At 43.9% G+C, this 20,667-nt stretch overlaps 1 protein-coding gene across 1 annotated transcript in view; it reads right to left on the bottom strand.

The window, feature by feature from the left end:
• The window catches only part of tspan9a (tetraspanin 9a), a 61,429-nt gene extending 46,472 nt beyond the window's left edge, over positions 1 to 14,957 (bottom strand). Inside the window, exon 1 of the mRNA XM_079162257.1 lies at positions 13,905 to 14,957. Within this exon, the coding sequence (XP_079018383.1) occupies positions 13,905 to 14,273 (369 nt within the window). The 5' untranslated portion in view covers positions 14,274 to 14,957. The remainder of the gene's footprint in view (positions 1 to 13,904) is intronic.
• Positions 14,958 to 20,667: the final 5,710 nt, after the last annotated feature.

Here is a 20,667-nt window from a genome sequence, read left to right on the forward strand (position 1 = left end):
AAGAGGTTTGTGCCTGTCCACCTGTCGAACCGGGGTAACAACATCAGAGGTGTCGGCTCAGGTAATTAGCTCCACGACCCCCCCGCTGTCCTGACACGCTGACACGTCGGCTTTGTCCTCTAATTGTCCTCCATCCCTGGAGTTTGGGCCCGGATAATAGTGGAGTGACAAGTCAGCTGTAATCCACGAGTGCCACACAGGTGACGCTTCCAAAGAGCCCGTCGCATTGTCACCGTGTCACCGTGGGAAGGCTGCCAAGCAGAGAGCCGGCCTATCTCGTTTGGACAGGGAACAAATGAGGCAGAAGATAGAGCTAAAGCTGATCCATGCCATCCTGACTTATCGCTGTGTCCAGAGGCCATTTCAAACTGCCGCCTGCTGATTACACTAGCTGCATGTGGGCCTCATGTGTACATGTTGAAATGTTTACATTTCCATTATATACAAAAAAAAAAAAAAAAACATTCCCTGAAAGCATCATGTAATGAATGTATCAGTTTAGACTCTGGTCTATTTCTAATATCAGAGAACATGAGGGGAGGGTATTATTAGTAGAGCTGCTGATGTGAGCCATTTGTTCCTCTTGAGCCGCTTGAGTTACCTGCTGTGTGCTCTGCACGACCCGTGTGTGATCTGCAGAATAATGAGTTGGTGTTTATGACATGGGAAAAGCTGGCTCAGGAGGAGTATTGGTTGTAGACGCAACAACACAGCTTCTTTTTTTTGCGTAAAGTGAAACCGGAAGACCTACTGGCTTACCAGCAATGACAAGGGGACAGAATGAGAAGAGGGCAATCAGATCAATAGAGGTGACAAAGTTAATTATTGATCTCTAACAGGCAAATTAAATGCCTCATATAGTATGTAAAAATGTAATTTTAGAACTGCACTCAAATCTCCTTCAACAATTACCTCACTTTACCCCGACTTTCCCTTACCTTACCTCAAAGAAGAAGAAGAAAGAAGACGACAGGAAATGAATTAGTAACAACCACTAAGAAAGAGAAGAGCTATTCAACAGCGGATGCATTTCATTGAAGAATGTCGACTTGATGTCACGTTGTAAAAAATGCAAAACCCACACAATTGGTTATAAGCTGTGACCGATTTATGTTCCATGTGCCACCAAATAATAGGACACATTACCAATGAGGTCGAGACAAAGGTCTAAAGCATTACACCGTGAATTAAAGGCAATCTACTTTTTCACCTTCCTCCTATCGCACATCCTCTCTCACAGAAGCTTTCGTTTGGCTTGCTGCACTGACAATCATGGTAAAAAAGAACGATGGCAGATCCGCAAACCAGCTGAGATGCATTATCAGAATGACTGTAACAAATGGTTAGATGCACTGACTGTGCATCTAACCATTTGTCAGTGACTGACAGCACTAAAGCAAAGCCATGAACGGGAACTACTGTTCCTGTGGCAAGCCCCAAATGCATGCATTTAAATGTACATGAATTCAACGCCATGGGTATGAATATACAGGACTGTCTCAGAAAATTTGAATATTGTGATAATCCCCATACGTGTGATTTAGTTTACTGAACCAAGCTGAGTGTTTTTCAAGGCTCAGGAAACCCTTGCAGGTGTTTCGAGTTAATTAGACGATTCAAGTGATTAGTTGAATACCCTACTAGTATACTTTTTCATGATATTCTAATATTTAGAGATTGGATATTTGAGTTTTCTTAAGCTGTAAGCCATAATCAGCAATATTAAAAGAATAAAAGGCTTGCAATATTTCAGTTGATTTGTAATGAATACAGAATGCATGACATTTTTGTTTTTTTAATTGCATTACACAAAATAAAGAACTTTATCACAATATTCTAATTTTCTGAGACAGTCCTGTACATGCGCACTTTCCTGACCCTGGCTGCCTTCTTGGCATACTGGAAGTCAAGTGGATTCATTATGCAGACACACAAAACATGTTGACAGCGAACTGCAGGCATCTATGTGCTTATACTCTCCTGCAATGCCTCCGCGCTAAAAATCTTCGCGGGCAAAATAACTGTGAATCTCAACAGACACAACAGCCTGCATCTGGAATGAACTGTGGCATAATGAGGATCCGGATACCTGCACAGCTGCACTCTCCATCTCCCTGTAACCAGCGCTGATTCAGAGTCAACCCATTTCAAAAGAATATTGATGTTTTGTTTTTTTTCCCTTCTTGCCAGAGCACATCCTCTGCAAATAAATGTGTCTTTGAATGAAGTTATTCTTGTCTCGCCATGAAAATGGAAACTGCTGATCACGAAGGAATCGTATGGGCGATAAAGCTGACCGCCCACCACAGTTAATATGAAAAACAGCCAGATTTCTCAGCTAGAATGCGTTCTAAGGCGATTTTGGATAAGCAGCTAAACCAGACTAATAAAGCCACTCTGATGTAGGCCAGCGTGAAATGTGATTGCTTTTGTGGGAGATCTCTTTCACGACAATGACAGACACAGCACTCTTGTGGCTCACACGCATTAAAGTTTTGCTTCTACGGATCTTCAAAAATGGAGAAGACGGGGTGACTGTTTCGCCTATTTGTCCTCAATGTTATAATTACTTACTTGTTGTTTTCACTTGTCACAGGTGTCTATGATGATTCATTAGAAAAGACTCACGGACCCTGCCAGGCAATTTTGGATAAAGAAAATTGTAAGACTACAGAGAAATCCCTTCATCTCGCCAACAGACTATGCACGAAATTTAAGACAGAGTGAGAACATGCTGCAGCACAATATTTTTTCCCCTCACATCTCTTTTGCAAGGTAAGCACTTCAATGAAAAATGAACTGCAGGCGGAGGGGGGGGGGGGGGGCTTTTGAAAAACGCTTTCCAAGTATGCTTTTATGTGCCAATTACTGGGCTCTCAATAATATCGACATAGGCCAGCAAACCGACATGTCAGCCGTCACATGTGAGATGAGGGCTGACGTCGTCTTCATCATGTGGAGATTTCATTCATCATCTGCCTTTTGCAACTCAATCAGTACCCTGTTCCCAGTCCTGCAATCCACTGTTGTTTGATTCTGCTGCTTACATGAAATGCAGGTTTGCTACATCATGCACAGCCATAATTCATAATACAGCTACAGCACGCCTATGGAGACTACACTATGCTGCAGAATATTTAAAGGCTGCTGCATGTATTTTCTGTGTATGGGTACGCAGACAGAGCTTGATGTATATTGAATGAACGAATAAATAAATGAAGGAGGTCCATTAATTCCATTGTTATTGGCTAATTAGTCACGTAAAGCCCAGCACAACATTACAGGATTGCATAGCCCATGCGTTATAGATGAATAATGCAGAAAATGAACTGTTTTCTTTGCGCAGCTAATCAGGCTGGGGAGTTCAGAGCTGTCGAAAGTAAAAAGCAACTTACTTATTTAGTGAGAGTTTAATTTTACAGTCTGACTGATTCTCTCTGGGTACACCTGCGTTCAATTTTCATATTACTGTATCTATATTATATGGCCACTGGGTGATTCACTAATGCCAATTACTCCAGAACTGATGTAGTTAAAGAGTAACTACTACACACAGGCTGAAAACCCGGTTTGTGCCGACATTTAACAGTAGCAGCATGAGGTCCACACTGTGTGACATGAAATTCTGCAACCTGACACAAAATCCAACGGCTTCTGCCCATGGTTGCGAGCCAGATTGGGTACAGGCTTTTTTTACAGTTTCATGCTGGAGTCGGCCTCAGGTTGGAATACTTTTAAATGCAATTTACGAACAAATTGTCATTGTTTCTCTCAGCCGTTCCTTGTCCATTGTGGAGCTTTCAAAGCGAGCAACAGGAATAACTAGAAACAGGGCGTCAATCAAGGCCAGTTACAGGAGGACATTCCAATAAAAAAAAAAACAATACAATCTAACTGAGTTTGTCGCTGACACTCGCGTCACATTCAGTTTTAGGACGCGGTGTAATAGACATAATGCACATAATAGATATTCGAAGTGGGAAGAGAAAGAGCGTAGCCAATGCGTTGCATTAGCGTGGAGAGATAGCAGTCAGTAATCGTTGAAATAAAAGCAAACGGGGAGCTTCTTAAAATCCTCAAGGATTCAGAGAAGTACATTGCACTGTGACAACATTAGGACCTTGTTGTGAGAGCAGATGAACCAACCTACCAAACTACATATGTAGCTGTGACCACAAGTACAACGCGTAACATTTGATCACACAGTGATCTTGAAAGTGATCCGTAAAGGTGAGTTCAACAGTGCTCATAAAAGATTTACTGTGGAGTTGATTTTTAATCAAGTGTGAGCATTTACCTGATGAAAACACATAATTAATGGTGAGCAGCAAATTATGGGCTGATAGTGCAATTCGTCACAAACGCATCACCTAACTGGGAGGAAAACAAAACCCACATGATGTGGATGCCAGGGAGAGAGAGAGAGAGGGATAGAGAGAGACTGGGATCTGAGAGTGACGTCGACTCACCTCTCGGGGAGCTGTCATCAGATATCAATGTGTTCACCTCTCTAGCTCTTGGGAAGAGGTCCTTCCCCTCCCTCCCTTCATGCTTCGCTTCCTCCCACCCAGGGAAAGGACAGCGTTTTGGGTCTGCCAGTCTGTCCTCCCAGAAGGGGACTGGGGAGAAAAATCTGTCCGACCCCATCTGCTCAAGAAAAGACTGTGCAACCAGTGCGCGCAAACACAAAACGCTGTCATATGGAGACCTAAAAATGATTCTGAAATAGTTACAATGTGTGCGACATGGAAGGGGGCATTAATGGGCTGACCCCCAAACACGCTGCTCTGTCTTTTGCTGAAATGATCACAGTGATGGGGATTTGTCACAGAGCACTGCACTGATGAGAGTATACACAAGCAAAAGGTCTATGTTAATAATTACCCATGGCTCACTACGGATGAATGAGATCGTTCACTGAAGGTGGCGATGACCCCATCATCGACCTATATAATTAGACTCCTTTACCGAACCTCGTTTTGCCCACACCAAGCCCTCACTCTTTTGTATGCCACCGCCGTCCTAATTCCCCCATTACTGAAGCCTGGGTGGCTTAATAAGAGAAAGGGAGACATCTGTGCAGAAATAATGACAACTGACGGGGAGCGCAAACACCACATGGCCAGTGAGGGAGGTCTCGTCGACATCAATTTCTCACTGTACTTGATATTTCATTAAGACAGAAAATGGACAAAATTGTGTACGTAATATACAGCTTATAGAATAGGATTTTCAAATGTGGTCAGCATTTTTGCCATGTTAAATAAAAGATGTTAGGTTAACTCAAATCATAGCAAGAAGAACACATTAATGAGTTTGACATTTATTTTTTTCTAAATGAAAGGTTAATGAATGTGGGCTCAAGGCAAAGAGATGCATTTTTTGTGACTATTATTATGTAAAATATTCATACTTTGTGATAATTTATAACACGGGCGTGAACACCTTTATCTTGATAAGTCATTACTCTAGGTGAACATTTACTGACAACATGCAATAAAACTGTCGCGTACCCTCTAAAATATAAGATCAGAGACATCCCTCTGTCGCAGAAAGAACTCCAAAGTGATGGAACGAGGCTGGTTTTGCATGCATAAGACTTTGCATACTGCGGGCAACCAGACTGCAACAGATGCACAATTGCATAGTTTGAACACACAACCTGATATTTCCACTGAAACAGAACAGAAACGAGAAGCCAATGGTCTTTCATGTCTGGAATATACCATCTGTAATTGCAAATTGGTACAACATTAACAAGCAGAACCATTTGCTTTAGTCACGATAAGACGTGGGCGAAGTCACGAGGACAGTTTGAAACTCTGATAAGGACGAGGATGGATCTGCATGCAGGAAGAACGGCAATAATCCTTATTAGGTTTACACAGTGTGTCAGTTATCTCGCTACTGTAGCAGTGCAGGATCTTGACTAGTTACTGCATTTCCCTCTTCAGGGAGAATATCAGAGCAGTGTTGTGAGCACACCTCCCGCACATCAAATAAGAGTCAACCTCAAATTGGATCAGACATAACGAGAGCACTGCAACAACCGGCTCTGATGAAGATCTGGGTTTCGCTCTGAAAACAAGATAGGCCTCCATTTCAAATTCCTGCCACACAGACTAATACATTGGCTGATGGTCTGACATGTACAGCATATTCTACAGTATGTGCAATTGCCCCATTAAAAAAATATCTATAAAAACATGTCAGGCATTCACAGGCGATCATGTCATAGTCAGCGTATGTGCTTGATGTGTTTCCATCTAGAAAGCAGCAATATTTTGCATTTCATGGCTGAGTTATAACGCAGCAGTAATCTGCAGCGGTTTGGCTAAATAAATCAATATGTGCTCTAATGGTAAAGGCATAAATCTGTCTCTCATTTGTCATGGCTAACAATGTCGACGTGACTATACCTCATCGCGTGTTAAAGCCCTGCTGGAGATGTGCCCTGGGCTCATTTTCATTCAAGCAGTGAACGCCTGAGCCCCTGACCCAAATTCAGGATGACACTTGTAAAATACACAAATTCGGAGTCAATCTGCTGCTCATATTTTGTATGTATTGTGGTGCGGTTGCCCAGTGTGTCCCGGGTCTCTAAATGTTGCTTAAAAAGGGGGGAAGGAGAAAGATAAGTGGAATCAAGCTCTCGAGGACGCTATGTGGGTTGTTTGAGCGGGCGTATGGTGGGAAAAGAACGGAATCAATTGAGCTAGCGGCCCAGGGGAAATAGGTCTTAAAGTCAGTCATTGATGCATCCTCAGCCTACAGCTGATAACCTCTGGAGATCTTAGGGAGCCAGGACACTGTTCCGATGGACTTAACTGCAGCTTTAGTAGACATCTGGTATTTCCAGGGAAACGGCCTCTCCACGCGACAATCCAAACCCCTGCATCGCTAAAACCACTATTTGAAACACCGTATGTATACAGCTTACGAATGTGCAGTTAGTTCACATATACATCCCACACACACTGTTAATTAAACATGAGCATGGTAATCTAAAAGGAATAACGAAAATGATATTCTCTAAACCTCCTCGGCAGAGCCAGAGGTGGATGCTGACTGGGAAACATTGATTTCACTATAATTTGTTGAACTAGAAAAAAAATGCTGAGTGGTCGAACTAGCAAACTCTTCCAAAATTCCACATGTATTCCCTGCGTAGGTGTAGATTAGCATTGATTGGTCTACTTGGGGGTGAAAAGAGAACGTGAGGAAGACGTAGCAGTTTGAAGTCACACCTGCCGCACAGGGACACGAGCGGCACCGAGACGTTTGTCATCTGCGACGCGTGAAAGCTCTCCAACATGTTTTCGCCGCACTGATATTGAATCAAACATTTTGAAATAAAACTGGGGGGAAAAAAAGCAGCATGAAGGCGACGTACATTCAGAGATATTTGTCACAGGCAGAGACTGCAACAGCACCTCAGTAGCTTAAGCGGACCCAATCACAGAGCGCAGTGTGTCTGTTTTAGTGGCTCGCAGCTCTACTGAATCCCTAAGTCCACCGGCGCTACACACTGTCGCTACATGACGTGTGAAATGTTCAAAGGCAGATGAAAAGCTACAACGATCGCACTCATTTTCTAACATGGATTTAGCCAGACTATTGTATTTTTGTACAACAGTTTACTTTATAATACCGATTACTTTGCACCAAATTGAATTTCATTATAAATGTGAAATTGCCCTCAGCTGTGAGGCTACACAGAGAAACTTGTTTTCCCCAATATCCTGTGAGTGGATGCCTTGTTTGGGCTGTTGTCAAATAACTAAACTACAAAGGAAGGAATCTCTGTATGTAGGTATAAGTGTGTCTGTCTGTATCCTTCGCATACATCGAGAACCTCTCTTTCAATGGGGATGTTAAGGACAAATTTGTTTCAATATTAATAAACTTTGATAAACAGGGGTGGGGATTCAGGACTCAAGACTCACAGTGACTGTAGCTCACGCTTGCTGCTGGATGCTGTAAAGGCTAACGTCGTGACCGAACTCTTCCTCACTGTCGCGGTCAAGGAATGTCCCATGAGGTAATATTGATTGATTTTATTTCAGCTGAGATGCTGCGGTTTCGCCTGGTTACTATGATACAGAATATATCTCCTCCATTGTTGCTGTTGTTCAGCACTTGTAGCTTACTTTGTGTTTAGACATCTGGGTAAAAAGTACAGAAACGAGCTCGGCGTTTCACCCAGAGTAAAACGTTGAGCATGGTGTGGAAATGCAGCGCTCCCATTGCAAAAAATAAAAACACAGCGGTTGCGGTTGGCTTGTGAATATTGCGGATTTGGCGACAGCCCAACTGCAATAGTATACAAAAAATGACCAGAAAGAATGGATAAGACGTTGTTTAATCAATAACCCAAAAGCATGACCTATGAGGATATTTTCTCCTTCTCAGTTCAGCATTATAAACACATTATTGACCACACGACTACACTGATGCTGCCTTCTCTATTGCCTGAGGTGCACGATTTGGCACATAGTCATTACAAAAGATCCTGCTTATGTATGCAGAACTAATGACACTCCTCTTCCTCCCCCTCCTCCCCCCCCCCCCCCATCCTTCTCACAATCTCTCTGCTCTGAACTCCTCTGGCCTATATTTAGAAAAACAAGATCTCTGTGTTTCATGTAGTAAGTCAGTGTCATTTAGCTGACACAGTAGCAACTGGGCTAAAACTGCACCCCTGTGGCTCAATGCGAACTTAGAAGCAAACGTCAAATTTGATGTCAAAAATTTCCAACGGGATTTATATAACCAGTAGTACCTTTACACCTGTACTGTGTGCTTGTTCTGTGAGCATGGTTTATTGCATGCACACTCATGTGTGCCATAATCACCCTTTAAGAAAACCAACTCATCAAGTCTGAAGCCCACCTCATTCAAAGTGTGATGGGGTGGGAGCCTTAATTCCTTTGCAAAAGTACCAGCTACCTACTGCACACCTCCAACTCTCATGCTCTATTACCTCAACCCCTTGAGAGTGGAACACAGGAGCTCCGCATCCCAGTTGATTTGCAACACGAGCTAATGAGCTCGGCGGCGGCGCACAGCACGGCTGGGAAATCGAAGCAGCCGGAGAGACGTGTAAATTAGAGTGACCTCACCAGACGATCAGCTGGACAAAGGCAGGCATACGGAGATATTCACCAAGCAGGTCAGCCAGTCTGACTCAAGGCCCAGCGATCTATCGGGAATCCTAATAACAAGGCTTCAACTGATTAAGAGCACTTACATATAGTGAGGTTTTCTGTGTAAATGCTGCAGAAAAAAAAAAGGATCTCAGGTTCAGCAGTGTGGCAACTATATAGTCAATGAAATTTTAGCAAATTAATATAGTATAAATGCTTGATACGGATGATTCTGAGGACATTTAGTCTGTGACTGCTTGTATTGGCCGTTGATTAAATCCGCCGACTACCTATCCCATCATGGCTGGAGGCGTAAAATTCAGGGGGACAGACTGGCTGAGGTTGACTCTTCATTCTGCCATTTCAAACTCAAATCGAATTCAACAGCCAGCCTTTCACGGTGGATTGACGAAATGAAATGCATGTGACAGCACAACACATACAGCTTGTTTCACCATCCCGCAGCGCCCACTCAACCCTCATCTATTTTCCCTCGCCACGATCCTTGTTTCACCTGGCAGTGACTGATGGAGTTCAGCTGTGCCTCTTGTGAAAAAGGAGAAGACAACGACGAAAAAAAATAATAGAAGTTTGTTACAATACACGCTTTCTTGAGCCGTAAAAGATGACTTAACTTTTTCATGTGCCGGTATGGAGAAGTGAAAACAGGCAAATTGCTTCAGCACCTCCGATCAAAAATCCCGGGGAGGAAAGGGACGGCTTTCGTGAAATGCTTCAAGGAATTTCATTCAACCAGATGCAGACGTTCAAATACACTTCTTACAAACCACCTTGAGTCCGTCAATTCTCTACTCTTTGGAGCGTCACATTGCGGGTACATTTGAAACCTTAAATGTCAAACGCAGTGATTACATCGATGTGGAAACTAATCTTCTGTTGCCTGGGACCAAATGGTTTATAAATCCCGCAGCAATCCCCTAAGTAAGCGCAGGAATTCATGAATGCTAAACACATTTGGTTTTCTCTGCTCTAACAAAGGAGCGGCTTTGATACTACCACCCCTCATGTACTTGTAGGACAAGACTGCTGAGCTGACACTTTTCTTTTTAATATGAATATCAAATAAGGCTTTAGCTTTTGATATGGCACGATGATGGCAAACCTTGGATGGGCCCATTAAGCTACAGTGCAACCTATCTCTTACAACGGAACATGAGCTGGTGTGTGATGTTGCTTGTGAATTGGCAGAATAAATCCCTGTGTAGTGTTTTCGGGCCTTTCTTTTCTTTTTTTCTAATTTTCAAAAAGGTGCTCAGTATCACTGGACAAGACAAATACGTGCAACAGTGGACCGTAAATTGAATCTTGAATGGACGAGATTAACTGGGGAGGCTGAGAGCACAGAGGACATACTGCAGAGTAAGCGGCTGACAAACTTGCTCTTAGCAAGAACACCAACACTAATATGCTCACAAGGCTGACACCAATAGGTCTTAACATCAATCACTATATCAGGCTGGTCACATTCCCTGTATATGTGTGTGTGTGTGAGAGCACAACAGCCCCCCTCCCGACTAAACGAGAGCAACAAAGGCCATTTGCTTTGATGATTGTTGGCTTTAGCATAGAGCTGTCCTAAGGAGTCGTGCTCTCAATCCTAACAGCACCACCCAATACTTTTCTAATCTACTCGAGACTCCCCCTACAGCTCAGACTCCTCTAATCCCTTATAAGAAAGAGGAGCCAGATGGTCATGAACAACTGCTGGGGGGGCCTGAGGATGAGCGCATCTATGGAGATGCCTGGAGTGCCTGCCGCTGTTTACCTTGTGCTTCAAGTTACCACTGTAAGCCCCGTGGAGCGGGTGGTGTTCGGCTGGTGAGCATGTGTACGGCAAGTGTGCGCGTGCATGTGCGCACAGTCAGAAAGAAGAGACCCCCGCTGTACCTGGCGTCGGGTTACAGCGGCGCATCATTCCCCCTTCGGTCCTGAGATGAGATGTCAGAGCTTCAGTGGCAAACCTCCCTACCAGCTGCAGTAACCTTGTGATTCCTGGAGTGTCAGAGGTAGAGCAGTGCAGTCCCAGGGGTGTCAGGATACAACACACCACTCAACCCTTCCTCCCCTATATCTCAGAGTGCTCAGGGCACCCCGTCCCGACCCCTCGCTGACGAGCGAACCCTTTATTCCCACCTCTGCTAACCTTCAACTAGGCGCACTGCTACCCAGAAAGCCAGTCAGCCGGCCAGCTGCTGATGAGCCTCGCGCTGTCACATGCTGATGGACGGATTCACCAGCCACATGCTGCATCCTAACCCCGTCATCACCCCGCTCTCTTCCCATGGGACACTGATTAAACTGCCATTAACATGATCTACTGGTGGGAGGAAAACAGGAGTATCAATCTGCGGGAACAGAAGAGGGGAAATGCATGGTGGGTGTTCATTAAGTGAACATTACCGGAGTAAAAATTCAATTATTTCACAGCAGGGGATGTGCTGCGCTGGGGTCCATAGCCACTTAAGGTCCTTATATATCCCCCCCCCACACGCACATGCTTACAGAGAGAATCACTATAGCGAGAGCTTCTGCACACTTTCACGATGGTTGTAATGCATTTCCATGGAGGCCAACAAGCTAGGCTACACATGATTTTGGAGGCCACCAGCCTTGAAATCCAAAGCCTCTTTTCCACCTCCCTATTAGTGGTGTGCAGCAGCCGGTTATTAGTGCCGGGGTTCTGCTACTGAAAAGGGTTAAGCACAAATTGAACTTGGAAAGAATCTAGGAAACGCCCTCATGCAAATCCCCTGTGACCGCCCCTTAAGAAGATAGCGGATCATAATGACCTCGTGACCTCTGCCAAATGTTGACCCATAACAGCGCACTGAGGTCGCTGCTGAGCTATTAAACAAGCCAAGCAGACCAGAACTGACATACAGGTGACGGATGGTTTCGCTCTGTTAATCTAGGGTGTAATAGGGCCTTGATCTGTCATATTTCACTTGTAGTTCAAAGAAAGAATATTGACGAGCAGTCGTGATTCATCGGTTGAATGAATATATCAACGTGTCATGTGCCATGATCAGAACCTGTGACACCATAGCACATGCGATTTTATATTTGACAGAACAGTAGTGGAACAGGTGTGGCTCCCATTGATGGTGTGTCGGAGGTCTGGCTTTGCTTCGAGCACATGTCCCCTACAGCTCTTCATCTTCCCTGAAGCCCATTTTGATAGGCATTTGTATGTTCTAGCCCTTTTTCTGCATATTCATTTTTTGACTCAAGTACCTTCTTCACTGAGGCCGTTCTATAAGAATAACCCATTTCACCTGTTTCGAACCGCGGATCGATCATTTCTGTGGCTGGCAATCGATTTAGGAAATCGCTTAAAGTTTCCCTCACTATCTAAATATCAAGGCCGGAGCACTTACTTGCACTGTAGATGTACGGAATGACTTCAAAGGAGGTGTCCGCTCCCATCAAGGTAAGTCAATGTCTGCATTAATGAATCCAACATCAGCTAATCTTTTCTGACCCTTTCATTCCCTTAAACAAACATTGCATCAAGGCGAGGGCCGCCGAAGAGCCCCTGAGCCATTTGTCTCTGTCAATCGCTCTGGCCCTTTTTCGTCTGTGGACTGTTTTAATGATACGAGTATGACATGGAGATGTCGCCCCGGGGCATCAGAGACGTCCCCAGCTTCAGGCCATAGAGCCTGCCCACTGTCAGTGCTGTTGGTTTTAGTATATAGAGCGGACAAAGGGATGGATCTCGGTTTGCGCGGGGCATGTGTACGTGTGAGCGTTTTCAATGCTGGCCCTGATCACAGCTGGGCTCAAGCTAATGCCCACTCTGATGCCTCCAATGTGCCCCAGTTAGCAGGGCTCACAACCCAGTGACATGGTGGCCCGGGGTTGGTAGAGTCCCCAGTGTTTGGGTGTTTTTACGCTTTGCTGCATCCACACAAAAGACTTGGCCCCATAACCTAAAAGCCCTCTAATCCATTCTGTCAACATTCAAGGGATGCCCACTTTTACTACAAATGCCCATGCATGGGTACACAGTGGAGCCTGCCACACATTGACTTTTTTTTTTTTTTTTTTTAATTTGGCACAGAGAGCACTGTCACATTATGAATCCCCCCCCCCCCCTCCCCCCCCCCAAATATTGATAATTATAGCATTTTTAAATTAACCCTAGAGCAAAGACATTTCATTAAAAGAGAATAATAAAATGAAGCACAAATGTCAGATCATCTCCAGAATCACCCACAACTCGAGCTGACCATCTCAACTCCCTTGGTGCATAATGTGTTGCTGCACTGTGGAGGCATATACTTTTTCACTTGCATGCCTAAAGCTGCGTGCCAACTCCCATGTTCACCGTAAATCATGTAACCCTCTGAATGAGTGACCCCCCCCCCCCCCCCTCCCTCTCACACACACACATACAAAAGAAGACCTGGTGCAATGCCACTGACTCTGTCATATCCAGGAATAGCAACGTGCACATGGAGAAACAGGCATTGGCAGCCTCATGTAATAAAACACACACATGGTTGCACTGACAACCATCCCTTTGCCATCATGTTTCCCGATTAACATTTAAAGAAAAAAAACTTATCACACACACTCACATTTGTGGACATGGATAATGATTAGTGCTGAGTTACTAAAGCCAGATTTACTGCATCATCGTTTAAGCCGTGTCTACACATCTGTATCATTGACATGACTAGATTCATGTGAAGCGTGATGAGAAAATCATTGACAAAATGATGAGCCACTTACCCAGAAGATGAGATTGAAGATGAACATCATATACTTCAAGCAGCAGAGGCAGCCCCTTGCCATGTTGCACTTCTTGAATTCTAAGAGGAACACAAAGGATAGATCCAGGTAAAAGACCACGTATTTGCTGCCTTTGGGTGAGCTGTACTTGTTGTTGGTCTTGTCCCCTGCGCTGGCATCAGCTGCCACTCCAGCCTGGCTCTGCTGTGCGTCTTTGCGCGGCCCCGTGGAGCCGTAGAATGCGCCGGCAGTGAAGCCGCGGCCGCCAAACGGGCGGCCAGACGTGGAGGCTTGGGCAAAATCGGAGTCACGGCTATCTACGGAGGGGCTACGGTGAATGGCTGACTCCTCACTGCTGGACTTCTCCATGCTCTAGGGCTGCAGCTGCTGATGAAGGGCTCCCTGACGCACAGTCTACCATAGTCTCAGGGATGACAGGACAGAACAAATCACCCTCCCAAGTCTCCACTGCTTCACACTCTGAAGCAACACGAAGATAAAAAGCCTCAGAGACGCACGACTACATCCACCTCAGAGCACACAGTCGGGCGAGAAAGTCTTCAGTAGAGAAGTGAGTACAGAACTGCACATTTCAGGCACCTATGGCAGGCTTAAGTGTGTCCAGCGTGCTGCTGCTGTCTTGCTGTGATAGTCATGAAGTGGCAGAAGAGACCTGTGAGGAGCATTACCCTCGCCCTTATGACAGGAATGTCTTTCCTGGGAAGAAGTTACAGCACTCCCTCTGTCCCCTCTTGTAATATCACTCTCCTCCTGTGCTGCTTATTACTGCCGGGCTGCTCCGGTGGGAAAGAGAGAGGTGAGTCTCAGCTGCTCCACTTCCACGCTATCTTGCTGACCTGGTAACTTTTCTCCCGTCCTCTCTTCACTGCTCTGCTCCTTCTCTGTCCTCCTCTCCTCTGATGCGGTCTCTCGTCCTTTTACTCTGCCTCTCTCTGACTGTGCCTGTCTTCTCCAGTGTACAATTCTGTGCTCCGCAGCTCAGTCCTCTGCACTGCCTGCGCTCTGCTCTCCCGATGGCAGCGCTCTGGCTGATGCGCTATTATTGGCAGACGCGACTAACGGGCATTCCCTATCTCCCGACAAGAGCACTGCCCTCCTCCCCCAACTCTCTCACTCTCTCGCTCTCTCTCTCTCTCTCTCTCCCTCAGCCCCTCCCCGCTAAGCAGAGAGCCAATGCAGCAGCTGCAGCCAGACCAGAGCTCCACCTCTCCGCTCCCCTTGTTTTAACGAGCCCATCACTGTGTTTGCTTTGACTATACATGTGCAGCAATTTCACATTTGCTGTCAGGAGAATTGAGGGGCCAGAGATGATCTTAAGAATACAAAAAAAAAAAAAAAAAAATGAAGTGTCAAGGTAATTGTAGATTAGTAGGGGTCGTGTGTGTGTGTTTTCACTGTCAGTCTGCTGCAATTTAACACCCTGTTATAATTTATAATCTGTAATTTTATTGATTAATGTTGCCGTTAATAACCCATAGTTAACTCTGACAGACGGTGATTTATCATATTAAGATGCTGAACACTCTCTGGGGCAAAGCCAGAGTGAAACATTGAACAGATTCCAATGACAAGCTGACAAGATCTTACAGAGCTTTGACTTTTAATTTACCTAGCACCCCAAGTGTCTACATGTGCATATCATTAGAGAACAAAGGCCAACTAGCAAAGGACCCTTGAGGGTCAAATTTCAATAAAACTGGATAATTATGGCTGTATTCAAGTTGTGTCTATCTGTCTGACCTCGCCAGAGCTTAGTTGTAACCTCAGGTGAGAAAACAATTGGAATAACAATATAAATCCCCTTATTGACTCAGAGGTTCAACCTTTTTCTCCAGGACTGTCCAGCTAAATCAGGTCTTCCACCAGACTGCACATTGTTCTGCTTTGGAATTGGTCTTCTGTCAGCTGAGTGCCGGTGATAGCTCAACCTCCAGACAGATGGAGAGAGAGTTTCAACTGAATGGTCTTAAAGGTAAATCCAGTAATACCCAATCGACATAGACAAGCTAATCCAACCCCCTTGTGTTTCACCATTGTAGAGCAAAAAACAGCCTTGAGGAAGCGCATGTATTGTGTAAGATCAGGTTAATGTTGCAATTTACCGGGCACATTCAAAGTATGATGGCTTAAAATGACGAAATATGAATACCTTTGCATATTAAATCAAACTTAAACCTGGGTCCTGCATTATCGATCTGAAGGAAGAGTTGATACATTACTAATGTCTGTTTGTAACACCAGGCTTTCCTCCAGTGTATTGCAAGCCCGCTGGACCAAATTTGACTCCCCGCCGGAAAGAGAAAGTTTGCATAGGGTGGGTGGGAGGGAAGGACGGATGGGTCAAACAAACACAGGACTTACATCCCAGAGACCATTCGAGTCTCATGTGAAACCAAATCAACGTTTAAACTTTACCGTAGTTTTGTGGTTGCATAACAAAAAGGTACCCAAACCACAAACTTTTCCTTAGCCTACCAAGTAGTTTTCTTGTGCAAGTAGAACAAAAATCTAAGTTAACCTACGTTGGAAGTTTATTTTGAAAAGAGAGTATATGCATGTAATGAGTAGAACCCGTACATTTCCTGCAAACACAGAAGTTTATTTTAAAAAGAAAGCATGCATGCCGTCCCTGACACATCCAAAACTGATCCTCGAGAGGTACCTGCGTCATAGTGGGACATAGTTTGAAGAATAGAGCCATTGACCAAGCTGTGGTATTTGACGACGTTAGGAGTGAGAACATGTTGGTATGCATATTTGGTGCATAACGTTAGCAAGTGTGCTGTTGAGGGACAGAGTGTGTGAATAAATGCTACAACTTCTTAAGACCCAAGCCAAGTAAGCAGGGGGTTAGCCCCGAAGGTAGACTGACCTTTAAGGTGCATCAATTATTCTCATTGTGACAAGCTGCTCTTCTGACTTTTTCTCAGCACACTGGGGGGAATGGAGGAATTCCTCTCCCAAGATTTTAGTTTTTCCTTTAGAAAGAGCCAAGCTAGCTGTTTTGCCATGTTTCCAGTCTTTATGCTAAGCTAAGCTAACCAGCTGCTGGCTATAGCCTTATGTCTAGCGTTGGTGGAGAAAATCACTTTTCCAAATTTTCGGAAACCAACAAAAGAAGTGCCTGTTTTTTGACCATGCATTTTTTTTTTTTAAATGTGTATAATGGGCTCTGAAGAGCTTTTATTAACTGAAAGATAACAGAATGTGCAGAATCTCAGACATTGGAGACCAGGATTTTAACAAATCATTTGCTTTAGTCTCAACAAAGCCTTGAGATGCTTTAACTATCCATTTGCAGTACTGGAGCCAAATCTATTATCTGCAAAAGATAGCAACTCCAAATTATCGAGGTTATCGAGCTAGTCGTCACACAATGAAAATAGCTGGTCATAAGTTGCAAGGGACAAGAATTTCCATCAGTCCTTTTGAATAAAAACCTGCAAAGACTCTGGGCGAATCTAGGCGCTTTCCATTTGTTGAGTTTCAGGCCCTTAACTCCAAATTCAATACAATTTACGTCAGCGCTGCTCTCTCTGAGAGCTACACACATTCATCAGAGCTCAGTGGGGCTCTGTGCATGTTACTGATTCCGCAAGTAGCCCGAAGGACACATCTGAGCCGGCTCCCTCCACACACAGATCCATCCATCGACTCGGAGCAACGGGGCTCTGCGCTTCTGCATTACGGTGAGGGGGTACAGCGAGAGAGAAAGACACTAAGCGAGACTCGGGAGAAATGGACGTCTTGGGGACTCTTCCACTCACAGAAGAGTTGAGGCATGGAGAGAAGAGGAAAAATATACGGAGCACAGCAGAGCAGGACAGAGCAGGGATCCTGGGCTGAGATGGAGAGTGTGAAGGGGAAGGGACTGTATTCAAACATTCTCTATGATGCCGAGTAAAGCTGGCAGCTTCTTTCGACATATGTACGGTGCAAAGACAGACGGGGTTGAAGAGATTAGAGCTCAGAGGGAAGCAACAGGGACGCTCCCAGAGCTCCCCAGACAATGTATGTGGTTTAGATTACAAAGATATTCCAGTTTACAAACAGTAGGGGGTTAAGTGAAATTTGCTGTATAGTTAGATAATAAAAGACCTGTGCAATGAGATCCTTCATTATTAAAACTACAGCTGAATGACTCCACTTGAGTCTTCACATTTTATCTCTAAAATATAACCAATTCCATTTCATTGTGCTGTCAAATACTAACTGAAACATAAATGTTTTATAGATTATTATATTTGTTTGTAATAATGGTAGCGAGAGATGCATTCTATACTTGATCAGGAGGATCAAGGAAATAAAGAATGGTTAGAATTAATGCAGCAGGGGCCAAGACAATACCGGATCCTACATTTCCCATGATGCAACTCAATTAGAAGGCTTTCATTAGACCCTCCCTAAACATCTACGTTATCCAAACTCCACCTCACACTTTAAACGCAGATTTACCATTATGAATGGTACATTTAAATTCCATCATTCAACCCTGATAACATTACTATAACACCATCAGGATTATCAGTAGCACTCAGTTCAGCAGCTCAGTACTCCTGTACTAACACGTATACCAATCGTCATGTGTGAAATTGGCGGAGTGCACCTTTAATGAACAACCCCTATCAACAACACAGCATCCAACATGTGGGTAGAGTCTGGCACCAACAGAACATTCAGTTATAGCCTGGTTTTATTGACCGATTATACCAGTTTACCACATTAGAGGCCACAGCTGGAATTCTTCATCTCCATCAACGTCTAGTTCACAGACATCGACTGCAGTTTAACACCCAGCATATCAACAACTCATTCCTTTTAAGAAAACACTTTATACTACACTTTACACTATTATAAATCTTAGAGTCCAAACACAACCTACACACCATCAGTTACAGCCAGAGAAAGGTTCGGTAGGAGACGATAGAAGGACAGAATATAAATGGGCAAGGTTAAAAAAATATGAAACCCACTAACAATGTTTTTAAATTCTTTGTATTATGAGCTGAAATCTACGTTTGATTAAGTGCATTCCTGGTGCACTTTATCTGTGACCCCTGCACAAAATGACAGAGCAGTTTGTTTGTGTGAAAGCTGAGATTGCTTGAGAGAATGTTATTTGATACCATAACATAATATATGAGAGGGTTTATTTAGACTGTGTGTGTGTGTCTTTTTGAATGCCTTTGGTCATTACTTCAGAAATTTGTTTTGGTAGACTTTATTCCTTGTTGCTTGCTTTCCTTGGATTTTATTCATTTTAAAATTAATATGTTTTCCTGTTTGTTATTGGCTCTTTCAACACTTAGCAAGACTCTGGTTACTTATAATGATATTTTGTCACTATTTTCTTTGACATTTTATAGACTGCATGACTAATTAGACAAGTACGAATACTTGATAGGTTTATCTATCAATTAAATGCAGCCCCACTCATCTATGAAACTCATTCTCCCCTAAAATGTCACTGGATCATGGTTGCTTTCAACACAGCTGAGATGATTATGCATGCAAGATGAGGGAGTGCTCTCCCTGTGGAAATGTGTGAAGCTGGAAGGTGGAGGTAATCTGAAGTAAATTACACATAAATTGTTTTTACATTCAGCTTATATTATATAGAAGTCTGCAAGATATTTACCTCCCTGTTGATGAAATCTGCTTCAAATCTCGTGGTGTTGTGGCGGCTGAGTCAATGTCCGTGAGTTGTTTTCCAAACAAGAATAATTCAAAGACATTTTCTTTCTCATTCAATATATAAAAGTTGTTTTTGTTCCAAAATGCCTCTGAGACAAATTAAAATTTAGACCTTCTATTTTAAGACGGATTAACGAACAGATTCATGTCTTTCATGGGGTAAAACACGGCATTTCTTTTAGACGTCAGTCAGTCTCTGATATCCTGCCAATGAATGTCTCTGATTTATTGACTGGAATTGAATCATGACAATCACAGCCGCAGTCACAAGGTCACCTCACACATGACAGCATCCCAAAAATAAAACACTGGCTCGGTTAAAATGTCAATCGGAGAGACTTTAAGAAAATTGATGTCTTTTGTTAAAATGACAGCGTAAGGCTGTAACTGTGGAGGAACACAACTGATGCCGTCTGCAGTGCAGTCATTCGAGCATTAGAAAAGGAGGATGTGTAACAAAGAATGTCTACTAGATAATTACTATAGTGAATATGCCTTTGCTCATATTACACAAGGAATTAGTGCTGCAAACCTTTGACCAGTCAATCTGAAACCATATCCGACCTGCAGAGATACTGTAAGTGTCATGCGACAGCACATGATCCTAGTGTGAATGTATGATCAAGGCCTGGGCATAAGGAGAGGATTACAACTACAAAGGGCCAGTGGTCCTTAGCTCCTCCGAACGTTTGGCCGAGCCTGTTGCCGTGGCCTCAAACAGACACGGCATGTCTTATGGACCATTGAACAGTTAGAACTAACTAATCAAACAGGACGATGAGAACAGGTTTGCATTGACTTCTGCTCAAAGAATATGCATTGATGCATTGACGTCTGCCTCGTCCTCCTAATCAAATTAATGTCAGACGTCAACCTGCTTTGATATTTATGCTTCCATCTTGGCCTTTTATGACCCTCTGAATAGTACCCTCTGGGATGAGGCTGGCCAGACAGTGCCGCCATTCTTCAGTCATTCTTGGGTGATTTGCAACCGAAAACTCAATAAAAGGTGTCTGGAACTGGGTGTTAATTAGGAATTTATGACATC

The sequence above is a fragment of the Pholis gunnellus genome (genome assembly GCF_910591455.1).
Source record: "Pholis gunnellus genome assembly, chromosome: 7".
Lineage (NCBI taxonomy): Eukaryota > Metazoa > Chordata > Actinopteri > Perciformes > Pholidae > Pholis > Pholis gunnellus.